General features: G+C 40.1%; 1 protein-coding gene across 1 annotated transcript in view; it reads left to right on the top strand.

Annotated features, from left to right (window-relative positions):
• The first annotated feature begins 7,994 nt into the window (after nucleotides 1-7,994).
• NR3C2 (nuclear receptor subfamily 3 group C member 2) overlaps nucleotides 7,995-15,916 on the top strand; it is a 367,948-nt gene continuing 360,026 nt past the window's right edge. Inside the window, 2 exon segments of the mRNA XM_044682206.1 lie at nucleotides 7,995-8,442; nucleotides 11,272-13,057. Coding sequence (XP_044538141.1) covers nucleotides 11,274-13,057 — 1,784 coding nt within the window. The 5' untranslated portion in view covers nucleotides 7,995-8,442; nucleotides 11,272-11,273.

The raw sequence follows: 15,916 nt of genomic DNA on the forward strand, positions 1-15,916 counted from the left end.
CTGTACATTATTTCTAAATATAGAGCAATAGTGTAGGCACAGTGAAATCTGATTTGCTTCTAATAATAAGGCATACTAATTGTGATGCATATTCTGTTTAGGGCTCTGTCATCTCAAAATCTGGCCATACAATTGCTTTATTCTGGCATATTCTGTGTTTTAAATCATCACCAATGAGATGTAGTTAGATGGATGAAAAGATAGGCAGGTAGTTTTTAAAAATACAGATACCCATAAATAACCAACAGTAAACAACAAAAAATTTCAAGTAGCCCAAATTGTAGGTACATCTCTTTTGGAGATTACCAGAACCTTGATATGCTTTGTATTTATCTTCTTGTCCATAATTTCTTATTTTTTTGGAAGTGTTTATATACTGTAACATGTGTGTTTTGCAATAAACAAAGAAGTTGTATCTTAATTCCTTTCCTCTCTCTCTCTCTCTCTCTTTCTCTCTCTCTCTCTCTCTCTCTCTCTCTCTCTCTCTCTCTCTCTCTATCTTTCTCTCTCTCTCTCTCCTCTCTCTCTCTCTCTCCCCTCCTCCTCCTCCTCTCTCTCTAGCTCAACTCTTTCCTTCCAACAGCTGGTACATGGGAGGGGAAAGAAAGCACAATTTTTCAAAAAGAAAAAAAATGTCAGCATGGATGAAGCTCTTATAACGTGCTTTATGATTGACTGTTTATTTTCTACTTTTTAGAAATTAGGTAAAATCAAATTAAGAGATGCTGAGTGAACTCTTTTTATTGAGTAAATAAAGTTCTAAAGGATGGTAGTCAGAAGCATTACATTTTAAAATCTGATATCAAACATATTTACTTTTTGACCTTCAGATTTTGTCATTTTAAGAAATAAAAGCCTTTCCCCCAGCATAGACTCTTGACAGTAGCAGAGGTAGCTGAACGGTGGCTCACAAAAAGCTGCAAAGAAGGGTTTTTACAGTATAAATTCAAGATATTAGGTTTTGTATTTGAAGTTATATAATGGAGGATGTGATGTCACAAATTTGCAAAGGCTGAGTCGTGCACTTTATGGCAGCATACATTAGGGAATGTGACACTAAAAACCAAAAGGGAGGAGGGAGCTATCCTGAGGTTCCAGCAGCTGTGGGTAGAGGGTGAACAGTTGTCAAAATGGGAGATTTCTGAAGCTGCTGGGAGATTTAAGATGGTTTGGTAGTCGTCCAAATATCAATTTAATTTTTATGCTTTTAAAAATCTCTTTTCTTCCTTTCTTTATCACCCACTGGGGAAAAAAATAAAGGTAAGAAAGTGGGAGGGAAAGCAAATTTTGTTAAGATAAACAATGAAAACACAAACAAGTCAGATACTGCTAAGCATTTTTTTTTTCAGTTGCTATGTTGCTGAAGCTCTTTATGGGTAGTACTCTGGAATGAATAGTATTCATAATGGCCAGGAAGCCCTGAAACCTCATACACTATGAAACCTTTCAGAGGCATTGCTTCTGGGATCATTCCAAGCAAAACCAGTGTCACCTTCTCTTTGCAAGAGGGAGCCACAGAACTTACCCCTGAGCTATATTAGTTTAGATGTAGGACCACCTGTCCCATGGCCAGTTAGAAGAGAGAAAAAGATAAAATGCTATAGAATCACATTAATGGGAAGGGAATTGTTTCAGTGAACATTTAAACATGTGCTCTGTACCAGTGAAACTATTTCATAATTTGCCCATCACTAACTGAAAGATTCCCTAATATCTATCCCAAATGTTACCATTAGATAAATTATCTATGGACTTCCATTTATATTACGTATACTGTACCTGCTTCTTATGTACTATATTGTATTTAACATTGTTGTTGGTGTGGAAAGCAGAAAGAAAAAATTTTGATGTTTTTAATTGCTTTTTAAAAAATTATGCAATAATGAAGATTCTTTAAAAGGAGGAACGATAAGCATGACTTTAAAATGTGAGAAGAGGACAATCAAAGGAAAAATTCTGTTTCTTCCTAAGTTTCTAAGATGATAGAGGTAAACCTTATCTTACATAAATTATGTTCAACTGAGCATAATTCAATTTTTAAAAAGCATTGATTTCTTAAAAATTATACATAATGTAAGTTTTGCAAGTTAAATTGTAGTTTAAATGCACTAAACAATTAACCATTTAAGGAAATTCTTTGAGGTGAAGTTTTACTATGTTATATTATGCTAATAAAATATACTATGCTAATACTATATAACCACCCCAAAATTTATTTTTGTAACAGATCTTCATATACAGATAAACCATTGTTTTTCTCTACTTTGTTGCTTATTTATATGCATGTTTATAGTTAAAATATTTTAAATGTTATTTTCTCCAATTATATAACACCACTGCAACACTTATTAACACTTTAAAATCTTTAAGGATATTTAGTTGAAGTGGCATTTTATTCACTAATAGCACCAGTGCAACACTTAACAGTTTAAATTCTTTAAGACATTTACAGACTTCCAAGGCTCTCCAAAACAACGCATCTTACAAAAAGAGAAGCCAAGGCACAAAGCTGTTTTGCTGGAGGCTAAAGCCATCCCTGTGAGAAAGGACCAGTTACAGTAAAGTATTAATGAGATGCAGCAGAAGTTTTCCTACAGCGGGTGATGACGTTTTCTTGGTGGGCGCGGGGATGCCCTAATACTTGGCTGGGGGAGGGGGGGAAGGGTACAGTAATACAGAATGTAGAGCAAAATCCAGCAAGAGCGGGTGAGGGTAGGATTAGAAACTTTGATTCGTCCAGGGGTGGGGAGTCCAGTAAGAGAGGGGTCTCCTAAAGATAGGAGTCTAAAAGAAGGCAGGGTGTGGAGAAGGGATAGCTCCACTGACCTAGCCTCCTAATGCGGAGGCACTGGGAAGGGAAGGGGCGAGTGGATCGTCTCCTTGTCCCCCCAAAAGTAAGATCCCTCCGGGGTGGGGGGAGGGTCTCTAGACCTGTGTGCGCGCGCGCAGTCCCCCGCCCCGGGACCGGGGGAGCGCGGGTGCACAGGGACTGGGAGGAACGCCCCAGGCTCCCCACGCCTCCTCCCACGCGCCGCCACCAGAGCCCTCCCCGTGCAAGCGGCTCCGCTCTTCTCTGGGCGCCCTGGGCCGGAGCAGCAGAGCAGCTGCTCCCGCAGCCGCCGCCTGACCCCTCCCCGGACCCGCCCCCCTCCCTCTTTCACTTTCCCGGCGGCGGCGTCTGGGTGCGCGTGTAAATGTGCCGGCATGGGTGCGCGCAGCGCGGGCCCTGCAGCCGGGCCGCGCGCGCCTCCTGGGCGGGTTTGGGGGAGGGGGAGCCCCGGGCGCTCACCCCCACTGGACTCAGTTGGCACAGCCGCTGCCGCTGGCAGCGGAAGAGCCGCGGTCCGGAGCCGGGCACCAGCTGCAGCCCGTGACACACATGTACATTCACACTCTCACCTCTCCTCTCCCCCCTCCCCCTTCCCCCGTGGGAGTGGAAAGGGGGCCCAGGAGAGAAGAGAGGGGGAGGGGGCAAACCGTGTGCTGGAGGAGGCCTGCGGGAGGGGTGGGGGAGGTGGAGGAAAAGAAACTTTTCCCTTCCTTCCTTTACCCTCCTCCCCTTACCCCTCTCCTCCCTCTTAGTGGTCCTGTGGTCCCCAGCCTTCTCCCTCTGCAGGCAGGTGCGAAGTGCACCTGAAGAAGCATCTGGGGCAGCCGCCCCGGGACTGGCCCCGAGTTTTCATTCTGTTATTATTATTCTTGATAATAGGCTGTGCGTGTTGCCTTTGGGGTGTTTTCTCCCCCCTCCTGGGACCTGGCGGGCCCTGCTGCAGGTCCCTGTCATCCTCCATCCTTCCTCTCTTCCCCCCTCCCAGCTCCTGTCTGCGCGTCTGTCTGGTACCCAGGTAGTCCTCCCCAAGCCCCCGCCCGTCCCCACTGGTGAGGGTGGGACGGGGGGGGCGGGAGGAGTACTCCCAGTACTCCCCCCCAACTCCGTGCTCGCGCGCGCGCGCATACAAGCACACAGACACACACACACACACAGACACACACACCCCTTCGGTGGAGCTGTCACCAGTACCCCGGAGGGGACTGAGGGGGGGGGGGAAGGGTAAGGAGAGGGAACCAAAGCTGAACTGGAGGGAGGGAGAGAAATAGAGAAGGAAAAGGAGAGAGGGATCATCTGGCTGGACTTCCCTGCCTCCTATCTATCTCCGCACCTACTCTCCCTACCGGCAGCAGCAGCATCAAACAGCCTCCAGGAAAGGGAGGAGAGGGGATTGTGTGTGTGTATGAATGTGTGTGTATGTGTGTAAAGCGAGAAGCCGGGGACTGCGATACGGACTGGAGGAGCCGGCGTCGCGGCCGCTGCTGGGGGTGCGCATGTTATGTGAGTGTGTGTGATTACAACCCCTTCTACCAGGATTTAACGCTGTCGCCTCCTCCTCCTGCGTTTTAACAACATTATTACTATAACCACCGTCATTACAGTTATTGTTGTTATTATCATCATCCCCATCCTTATCACCATTCTACTATTATTGGACTTGTTGGCGGCGGCAGCGGCAGCAGGAGTCTCGGCAGCTCCTCCACAACCACCCCACCATGTCCTAGAAAAGGTGAGTGCAGCGAAAATCACTTTGTACAGACAGCGGTGGTGGTGGCGGCGGGAGACCATTTCTTTGCGGAAAATTAGCAGCCAACAGAGCAAGCTACAGAGTAGTTTCTGGGCAAGGGGCTGGGGGTAAAAAGAAAGTAAACGAAGGTAGTGGGTAATGGGAGATGTTGGAGCTATTACAGGGTTCCCGGGGCGGGGGTTGGGGAGGGAAGGCTGGTGTATTGCGTTGGGTGGTGGTAATAGGGGTGGGTGGGAGGCGTTACTGCTTCTACAGAGTTGTAACCTAGGTCTTTGCAAAGAAACTAAGATCCAGTTCAAGACAAGCCTTCCCCTCAAATAAGCTAAAAACTTAGTAAAAGAGACACGTCCATTTCTTTAAATAATAAATAACTCAGCAGACGGCTGCTCCCCCGCTGTCTCCTCTCTTCTCCCAATAGGCTAGCTCGGTCTGGGATCCTCTCTAGCCTTAGCTCATGTGTGCCCGCTAAGTCTGAGAGTGTGGATCAATGTTTGACCGGTTATTAAATCGGGAAAGTACGCGTGACGGCGAGCCCTGCGGCGAAAGTTGTTCCTCGGGTGCTGAAGTCTTTGGGACTCTAGATTACAAGGAATGGAGTTGTAGCTTGTTGTCCGGAACATTTGTGTGTCAAAGTAGGGAGCACCAAACGGATTCGTAGCCCGGACTTCCAGCTTGGGTTTTGCATGGGATTTAACCGAACCTCCGTGGATTTGAGGCAGCAGGGTAGGTGTTACGGCCTGGGTTCCGAAATGGTAAAAGACATAGTTGGAGTTGTGAGTAAGGGGTGCCTCAATCTCTGGCTTTGGCGGGCGAGGAGGTGAGGCGGGGGAGGGGAATTATTGCACACAGCTGCAGCTGCTGCTGCTGCTGCTGCTGTCCGCGGGGCTCTAAGTCTAGGAGGCTTGGGGGGGGGTTAGGGGGGTGTAGATTTAGGTGTGTACGTCATTGCTGCAGACTTGGAGCCAAAGCTTTGTACGGGTACATACGTCGTGTATAAAAAGTCCAAAGAAATCAAAGTTATGAAGTATCATTTGCTTAGTAACTACATGTAGAGTTTGGGTGGGCGGGAGGAGATAGCTGAGGTGGGGGGAAGCCAAAGGGAAACGGAAATCTTATTGCAGACACTTTTTAGTTTAATAGTTTTGTTCCTTCTCCTCTCCTCATTTATTTCTCCCAATTGTCTCCTAACACAGTTTTAAAGAAGTGAAAATCCTCGATGGTAAATTAGGCCTGGCAGAAACCCCAAAGCTAAACTAGTAGCAAAAAAAATAAATAAATAAAAATAAATTAAGGCAGAACAGCTCCAGTCCTTGACCCTTGTGCATTTCGGGGGAGGAGGACTGTGTTTAAAGGATTTTACTGCATTGCATTGACAACCTCTTGCTCTTCCTGGATCTAATGAAAAGGAAATCTAATGGGAACGTGATCATCTAGCTTTAAACCTCAGTGGTGGCGACGACTGCTCTGCTGATAACTGAAAAACCGAGGGAAGGAGGCAAGGGGAAGAAGCTTTGCTGCTCTGTAAGCTCTCCTCCATACTATTTAGGGAGAGCCAATGGCACTGATTGCTACCGCTCACCTGGTGCTGCAGGTAGAGTGTGAGGAAACACCCAGATTGTCAGTTCTCTGAAAGGAGAGCAGGGACTCCGACCCCTTTTAACAGCTCCCCTACCCACCCCCCACCCCCCATTAGTTGCAGACTTATGAAAGGAGAGGGAATAGTTAGTTTGAATGCCATGCATTTGGATGAAAGGCTAGTGGAAGAAAAACAGAGGGCACGCATGCATCAGTGTCGTAGTCTCTGGCTTCCAGCGCTCTTGCCACTTCTGTGGCTTTAAGGGGGAGCCACATATTCCAGGCTGTGTCGCAGCAACTTTGTATCAGTCATGTCGCCCGCCTAGTGACTGACAATCCCGTTTCTCCAATGAGAAGGCTGCCTACCCGGTGTAGCGTGGCTCTTCGCTTTTCTTCAGACCAATGGGAAAAGCTTTGAGGGGCGGGAGCTCGATCTGAACTTTATCTGGACATGTGACCTGCCCTCTCACTCCCCCCCTCCTCCCTTCGCTCCCTCCCATCTCCCCTCCCACCCGCCCTGCCCCCCTGCCTCCCTCTCTGCGCCCCGGGTGTCATTGGGCTGGAGAGATAGAGCCGACTAAAGGCTCTGCAGTGGAAACCCATGTAGTCACCTGGGCAAGGAAGCCTTGCCGCTTCATGTTCTCGCCGAGCAAGGAGAGCGGCACTTGCCCGCCTGGATGTGGTTGGACTTAAGGGGGCTGCGCAACAGTGGCGACCCGGTGGTGGTGAAGGAGGTGGACATAGCAACAGGTAGAAGAGACTGAGACCCCCGCGCAGAGGGGAGGCAGGTGTGAAGGGGCTGCAGCGGTGCTGCTCCGCTTTGCGTGGTGTTCACTTTGAGAAGAGAGAAGAAGCTGCGTAATCCAGAGGCACAGTCAGTATGGTGTGTGTGCGTGTGTGTGTTAGTGTTTTGGTTTTCCACTTTTTATTCTTTGGCCGCCAGAGGACTATTTTGGGGGAAAAAAGTTTTGGCCACTTTTGATAAATGCCCTGAGCAAGCAGCTTTTAGATGCCTTTTGCAGCTGAAGTTTGACCACCCTTCTCTCGGCCTTTTCCCTGAAGATTGATTTTTTCTGGTTTTTAGTTTTACCATTTTTATTTTTGCATTTAATCCTTTCGATAGCAAATGAGGAAGCCCCTAGATCCCATGGGAAAGCAAAGCCACGGGCAAGATATTATTGCTCCGGATAAGAGGACTGTTGTAAATATTCATGCTACCCCCTACCTCAATATTTACCTAATTCTTAAGATACAGATATTACTCTTTCTGTTGCATCAAATTGTTCTTAAGTTAAAGAACCAGGGAGTATCCTTAAATATATCAACTTTTAAATTTATATTGACTTCTGTGTCAATATATTGTCTATGTCAATGATATTTACATTGAAATCCATGTCCTTATTAACAGTGAACATCATGGGATATTCATGAAAATGCTATTTAAGAAAAGTATCACTTTACTGGGAAAGGAGCTTGATTTTTCCTTTAAGGAGAAAACTTTTTTTTTTTTTTTTTTTTTTTTTTGAGGCTAGGTGGCTCAATGAAATAAGCAGGGAAATAGAAATCAAGTCTGCTCAGTTCTTACTGGTTTTACCACAGGCTTACTTGGATGACCTTGGACTAGTACTTGTTACTTATCTTGTCTATAAAAGATCAGAAAATAACACTGATCTATCATAAAGATGACGAAAGAAGAGTTGTTGAATTTTCCAGCTATTATATATTATGATCATTAAATTCTTAGTAGTCTAACAAAAAATTAAAGATTATAGGGTAATACTTTGATGTGTTTCAACTATAAGTAAAAATTATTTTTGAGAAGAATATTAATAGTTAAGATGTTTTAGGCAAACCCCTATGTAAGAGGGGAAAGAGGATAGAAACTTATGTTTTAGCAATCCTAACAGTGATTGAACATGCTACCATTGCTTATTTCCTCTCCCCATAATTTTGAATAAAACTCCTTTTAATGTTAGTCAGATTGCCTGAAAATAAGAGTATTGCTTTTACCTTTCATTCAAGTGTTCTTGTGTTGCAGCTTCCATTATCAGGAAGAGAAAACAGCATTTTTGTAGGTTCTAGGTCTCCATATCAACATCTGGTAGAGCTAACTTTTAAGTAATGGAAAGGTTTCCTTTTCCTTTCAGATGTTAGCATCCTGCCAGGGTCACCCAGTTCATCAGTTATTATGTTTTAAATGTTCACAACTTTTTATTTGCTTCCATAAAAAAAAAAAAAAAAGAAAGAAATTACACTGGTATACAGCCATCATCTCTGTCCGCATTATATGGTAGGTCCAAAAGTATATATCCTGGGTTCCCATAAGTAGTATTGGAAATAAAATACTAGCCTGATTCATTATTTGGACACATGAAATTAATTTTCAATTAACCTTACAGTTTTATTAACACTTTTATGGATTTAAGAGAGATCATTATCTGAATAATGCCATCTATTGTATGGTTTGGTTAAACTCATTGCCATATATATCTCATTTCCTCTTTTGGTAGGGATATTAGTTTGTTCAATCAGGAGATCATTTTTAGACATAATATACATTAGAATGATTTTTGTCACCTCCCAAGATAGGATGGCATGTGTGATGCTTAAAGGTGATTTTCACAGTTACTTAAGTAAATTTACCAACATAGTGTTTATTAAGAGTTGCTGACAACTTGGATAGAAATTTCTAGAGGAGTGTCAAAAGGCTCTGCCCTTTGCTTTCTAAACTCTAGACAAGTAAAACAACTTTTACACTTGTTTAATGAGAGGTTTCAATGAAGACAGAAAAAAGAGGAATTTTTTAAAATTTGAAGGTAACACAAAGATGGGAAAGATATAGTTACAAATGGCAAAGACTTAAAATGATCTTAACACTCTACAAGACTAGGCCTAAATTAAGTGGGATAAATACAGGGTATAGAAAAGTTGAAGGACTTAATTTAGAATCTAGAGAAGTTTTGAAGAGAATATTCATGTATTTGAAGAATAATATAAATTCCTAGAAGAAGGAACAGGTATATTTAATGTTGTTTTAGAAGGCCAAACTATAATAAATGGGTGAAAGTTTATTCAGAATCAGATTTTGGCACACCTTGAGAAAAAATTTAACCAAACCAAAACAAAACAATGAGCCAACAATCGAAGCCTCCCTGTAACTGGGTATAGGGACTTAAGAGTTAGGTGACAGTCCCTTGTCACCTAAAGTATTCAAGCAAAGATTAGATGACACTCTCACTGATGAATTTGTAGAGGTATTTCTGCCCTTTATGGTCAGACTGGATAAGCTAATATCTAACTCTAATGTCTATCAATAGGTTTTTGACTTGATGGTGATGTAATGGGGCTGCTGCTTTATGATCTATTGGGACATGAAACATTTGTCATAGGTATACTTAAATTACTATATCCTCAGGCTTTTTACTGCAGTAACTATTCATTGGCTGTTTATCTTAATCTGAATAATATTCAGAATAGATCATCCAAGGCCTCCTATTTTCAGCTGAAAGTCCTCCTTTCCCCTTATCCCTACTCTGTCACATTTTTGTTCTGAATGAGCAGCACATTGATTTAGCTTCCTGTTTTGTGGTCATATCACATTCATCATTTTGTTTGAGGTTATTAAATTTTGAATTGTTAACAAGACCTACTTCCTTTAAAAAATTTCTTCCTTTTTGCTCTGTGATTTATAGGCTATCTCTATTAAAAAATTTATAAAGTAGTTCCCTTGTGCTAATACATGCTGTAAGTATTTAATATCAATAAATTAGTTGTACTTCAATAATGTTGGCTTAATTTTTTTTGCCATTAAAACTCATTACTATGCCTATAGTACCTTAATGACAAGAATTTAGGAATACTATTGACAGATTTTTTTCTACAATAAGCTATTTTATGTCAGCTCTCTGATTTATTTTAGGAAATTCATAAAGTGATGCCCTACCCTTTTTTTGTGGGGAAAAGGTCCCTAAAAAGTTTTTTAACATAGAATTATAGTATAGTGCAATAAATTAAGCCTTGAACTTGGAGTCCAAGCTTTTAGTTCAATTATAGGGTTAGCCACTTATTAGTTGTGTTTCCTTAGACAAGTTATTTAACCTATTTGAGGCTCAGTTTCCTTATTTGCAAAATAAGGATACTAATGTTTGTCCTGCTTATCTCAGAGTTGAATAAAATGAGATGATTCATGTTAAACATTTTATAAACTGCAAAGCACTATATAAATGTAAGCTAACATTATCTCCTTCTCAGTGTTATAACAATAAATTTGATATTAAAAAAAAGTAGATGAATAGTTCTTTAAATCATACAGCTTTTCTGAGATGTGAAATGTAAAGAATAATTGGATTTCTTCAACTCACTTTAGATATTTAACACAAAACAAATATAGTACAACTTTTTCCCCCCTAGCACTTTCCCAGCTATCTGCTTTCTTCATGTAAATCCTAAGGATTTCCATAGATTCTCTTCCATATAGTCAGTTACAATGTATAGATATGACGTCTTGAACGATATATCTCTTCATAACTATTTGGAGCTCCTTTTAGAGAGGGACCAGTGAGGTCTTTTTGTGATGACATCACATCCAAATATTATATAAAAATACCTGGAAACAGTCATAAAATATCCTTGTAGATGATATGGATATTTTTCTTAATAAATTTTGAGTTCTGCCTCATTCTAATTAAGTTACAAGAAGTTGTATTCTATTTGTCAATATTGACATTTAAATCCATTCATTAAGAAACTGCTACTCAAAATAAGCCCTATTTCTGAAAAAATTTATGAAGTTACCTTTCAAAAGACATTTAAAATTCTAATGTTTAATATTGCGATATGCATTTCCAGTCTGATATGTTTTAGAATATTCAGAATTATTTGTCAACATATACATGGAGTTAATCTGTAATTTTCTTTCAGTTTGAAGGATATTTAAAATATGAAGTTTACAGGGTTAAAAATTTGTGTTTCATAACTTCTTCAAAATTAATCAGTATTCCAAATAGGTATTATATATACGTACATATTTGCTTTTCATATAGAATTTGTAATATATATGTCATTTTAAATTGATATATTACTTGCATTAACTTTTTAATTTAATAAATTTATTTGCTAGTTATGGAGACCAAGGGATATCACAGTTTTCCTGAAGGCCTAGATATGGAACGACGTTGGGGTCAAGTTTCTCAATCTGCAGAACATTCTTCCTTGGGGTCTGGAGAGAGGACTGATGAGAATAACTATATGGAGATTGTCAATGTAAGCTGTGTTTCCGGTGCTATTCCAAACAACAGTACTCAAGGAAACAGCAAAGAAAAACATGAACTACTCCCTTGCCTTCAGCAAGACAGTAATCAGCCTGGGATTTTAACATCTGATATTAAAACAGAGTTGGAATCTAAGGAACTCTCAGCCACTGTTGCTGAATCTATGGGTTTATACATGGACTCCATAAGAGATGCTGATTTTGCCTATGATCAGCAGAATCAGCAAGGAAGAAGCCTCAGTCCAGCAAAAATTTATCAAAATGTTGAACAGCTGGTAAAATTTTACAAAGAAAATGGCCATCGCCCGTCTACTTTAAACAGTGTGAACAGGTCCTTGAGATCATTTATCTCTGACTCTGGCAATTCTGTGAATGGTAGTATCATGCGCTCTATTGTTAAAAGCCCCATAATGTGTCATGAGAAAAGTCCTTCTGTTTGTAGTCCTCTGAACATGAATTCTTCAGTCTGCAGTCCTGCTGGAATCAACTCCGTGTCCTCAACGACAGCCAACTTTGGCAGTTTCCCAGTGCACAGCCCAATTACCCAGGGAACTCCTCTGCCATGTTCCCCGAATGTTGAAAATCGAAGCTCTGTGTCGCACAGCCCTGCACATGCTAGCAATGTAGGTTCTCCTCTGTCTAGTCCAATAAGTAGCATGAAATCCCCGATTTCAAGCCCTCCTAGTCACTGTAGTGTCAAATCTCCCGTCTCTAGTCCTAACAATGTCACTATGCGCTCCTCTGTGTCCAGTCCTGCAAACATCAACAACTCCAGGTGCTCTATTTCCAGCCCTTCCAATACGAATAACAGGTCGACTCTTTCTAGTCCAGCTGCTAGCACTGTGGGATCTTCTATCTGCAGCCCGGGAAACAATGCCTTCAGCTTTGCTGCTTCTGCCACGTCTGTTGGATCCAGTACGACCCAGGACGTTGTTCCGAGTCCAGAAACGAACGAGAGAGGTGCTCAAGAAGTGACATTTCCGAAAACAGAGGAAATAGAGAATTCCATCTCCAATAACGGTGTGGCTAGTCAGCTTAACATCGTTCAGTATATAAAATCAGAACCAGATGGAGCTTTCAGTAGCTCGTGTCTTGGAGCAAATAGCAAAGTCAATTCTGATTCCCAATTCTCAGTACCCGTCAAACAGGAGTCAGCCAAGCATTCGTGTTCAGGTACTTCTTTTAAAGGGAATCAGACAGTAAATCCATTTCCATTTATGGATGGTTCATATTTTTCCTTCATGGATGACAAGGACTATTATTCTCTATCTGGAATTTTAGGACCACCTGTTTCCTCATTTGACGGCAGTTGTGAAGGCAGTGCATTTCCAAATCCGGGTCTGCCCATGGGAATTAAACAAGAGCTCGATGATGGTAGTTATTATCAAGAAAACAGCCTGCCTTCATCTGCCATCGTTGGTGTGAATTCAGGTGGACAGTCTTTCCACTACAGGATTGGAGCTCAAGGCACAATATCTTTATCAAGACCTATTGGAAGAGACCAATCTTTTTCACATTTGAGCTCATTTCCTCCAGTCAATACATTGGTGGAGTCATGGAAATCACACAGTGACTTGTCATCCAGAAGAAATGATGGGTATCCAGTTCTAGAATACATTCCAGAAAATGTGTCAAGGTGAGTTACTGTCTATCTTTTGATTCCATCCCGATTTCAAAATTCGCTTTTTAAAAATCTTGATGTTTGGTTTTGCATTGTCTTTTCAGCTACCGAATGTTTATATTTTGCTTGCAGCTTTAATTTTGACTCAAAAACTGTTATTTGGTATGCCTTCTATCTTTTTAGGATGTTGTTACTTTTTTTTTTTAATAAGAGGAACGAAAAAATCCCTAAGCAGCTCTTTTAAAAATTACTTCAAAAAATTCAAACAAAGAGTAATGCTTTCATTTTGCAGTAGTTCCTGTTTTCAATTTGTCTTTTTGTTCAGTAAGTGTTGTTTATTTTATATTTATCAACTTACTACAGTAAGGACTGTATCAACTTACTACAGTAAGTACCCAAGTTGTCCAGCACTAGAGTTTCTTCCTTGTCAATTTGACTGGTTTCTTTAAGGCAGGGTAGTTTTTTTTTTTTTTTTTAAACATACTCTAATAAAAAATATGGATTTTCTCTTTGAAAGGCAAAATTGAACTCAAAGATCTATTCCCCACGAGTTTATTGGGAGGAGGAACATTGTGGTTTTCATATTAAAAAAAAAAACTAATCACTTCCTTAATTGTGAAGGGGCTTTTAAAGACTTTCTACATCTGAAGTTACCACATGCATAACTTGCTCTTTTACTTACACTGGAAATGAAGTATGTCAGTGCAGTTTTGAATTGGTGTATTTATAACTTCTCAGTTTCATAAGACATGCCTTATTTACAGTAAGAATATCTTTTGGCTTTTCCCTGCTCTAGATAGCAGTGTGTATATATTTAGAAAAACAAGGAAGAGGTTTAAAATATGCGTAGAAAGGGTGGTTCTAAATTCTTCATGGGATAGTTGCATTGGACTTTGATTCAATACTATATTTTTATTATGTGGCCATGATAAGTGGCCTTTTTACTGAATATATAATAGATATCCTTGTTATATGGCTCCATCATGTCAAAATGTGAATTTTTCCTTATTTGTTTATACAAATTTATTTTGTTTTTCCATGGGGAGGGGAATTAACTTTGTAAGTCAATTTTAGAGTTGGTCGATATATCCATCTCATTTCTTCCTCATATATCCAAATGCAACCTCCTAAATGTTAGAAAATGTGCCCTGCCCATTCATCTATTATTTTCTGGGCTATAACGTGTTCCTTGTTTGTTTGTTTTTTGAATGGTAGCTAGTATATTCTTATAGTGTAATATGTACATAATTCTATATTATAGCGTGAATATATTTCATTGTAAGTTGTTGATTCATATTCTTAAGCTGTCTATATTCTCTAAATGCCAATCTCTGGTAGAAGTTGTGGGATGAATATAATTGTATGTGGTTAGGGTTAAGATATTTCATCTGTAAAGTTACCTTAAAAGTTGAGTAATATATTTGGAAGTGGAATATGTTTGTGTGTATACACATACAGGTTTATTTGAGGATTCTGCAGATATCTCCTGTGGGGATTTTAAAATTGTCATTCCCTAATATCATTAGCTCATTATATTACGTGGAGTTGAAAAGGATAACTTAAAAACCAAATGCTTGAAAAGTGCTGAGTGACATATTATTTATATATAAAAGAAATATTCAGTAGGGGCTCATTGCCAAACAGAACTGGTCTCGATTATTACTTTTCATAATTTTAGTATGGCATTATGATTCAAAAGTACTTTTTCCATTTAAAGCACATTTAATATTGAAAGTTTACAATAGAAAATGTAACTACTGTAACCTTACTTTTAAATAGCTAATTAATAGTAAATTTCACTTTGTTTCTTTTGTATTCTGTCCCATGTATTTTAAATAAATAATAATAGCTCTAAGACTCAGTTCATGAAAATTCTGGTCTGTTATGGTTATAGAAATCATTTGGTATCATCAACCCTCTTTCATGTATGCAAGATGTATAAATTTTTCTGCCTTCCTTTTGTACATCCAGGCACATCCTTTGGTTTTGGTTATTGGCTGTTACTGGCAACTAGGTGGCGCAGTGGATAGAGCTCTGAATCTGGAATAAAGGAGATGAGTTCAAATTCCATTTCAGATACTACTCACTAGTTATGTGACCCTGGGCAAGTCACTTTACCTTTGACTTAGTTTCCTCATTTATAAAGTGGAAGTAATAATAATTCCTTCCCAGGGTTGTAAAAATGAGATATTTGCACAATACTTTTCAAACCCTAAAAACTAACTGTTGCTCTTGGTGTAAGTATATTGTCAGATCCTAGATCTGGAGGTGGGAAAAGCCTCAAAGGTTAACCAATATAACCTCCCCCTCATTTTACATGAGAGCAAACTGAAGCCCAGGAAAGCTGCGACTTCTCCAAGGTTACAAGGTGGTGGAAACCAATGTACTTTAACATAGTAATTTCTTAGCACATAATTCATAATTTTTTGCATATTTTATTATTTTCCCCCCAAAGCTACGGTGTTACTATTGTTAGTAAAGCTTAGTTATTCTTCCTGGTTCTACTGAACACTGCCCAAATATGCCACATTTTTGGCTTTCAGTCAACATATTCCTTGAAACATTTGGGATATTTTGATGCTCAACTTTTGTGGTCTGAAACACAGGGGCTAAAATTTGATCCAAATTCTAACCAAGTGATTACTACTACTTTGTAGCCTTTTACTGAGTCAATTTTTTATTTCTTTCCTTTTATAATGAGGATAGACTTTAATATTTTTAAGTGGTTGATGACTTAATAATTGCAAGTTTATGGAGAATCACGGTTTCTTTTCCACCTTAAAATTGTTTTCAGAAATAGGGGTTCTTTTGACTGTAATAAATACCCATTGTAATGTTGTGGTATCATTATCTAATATGGGTGTGAGGAGGAAT

This window comes from Gracilinanus agilis, chromosome 6, assembly GCF_016433145.1.
Source record: "Gracilinanus agilis isolate LMUSP501 chromosome 6, AgileGrace, whole genome shotgun sequence".
Taxonomy (NCBI): domain Eukaryota; kingdom Metazoa; phylum Chordata; class Mammalia; order Didelphimorphia; family Didelphidae; genus Gracilinanus; species Gracilinanus agilis.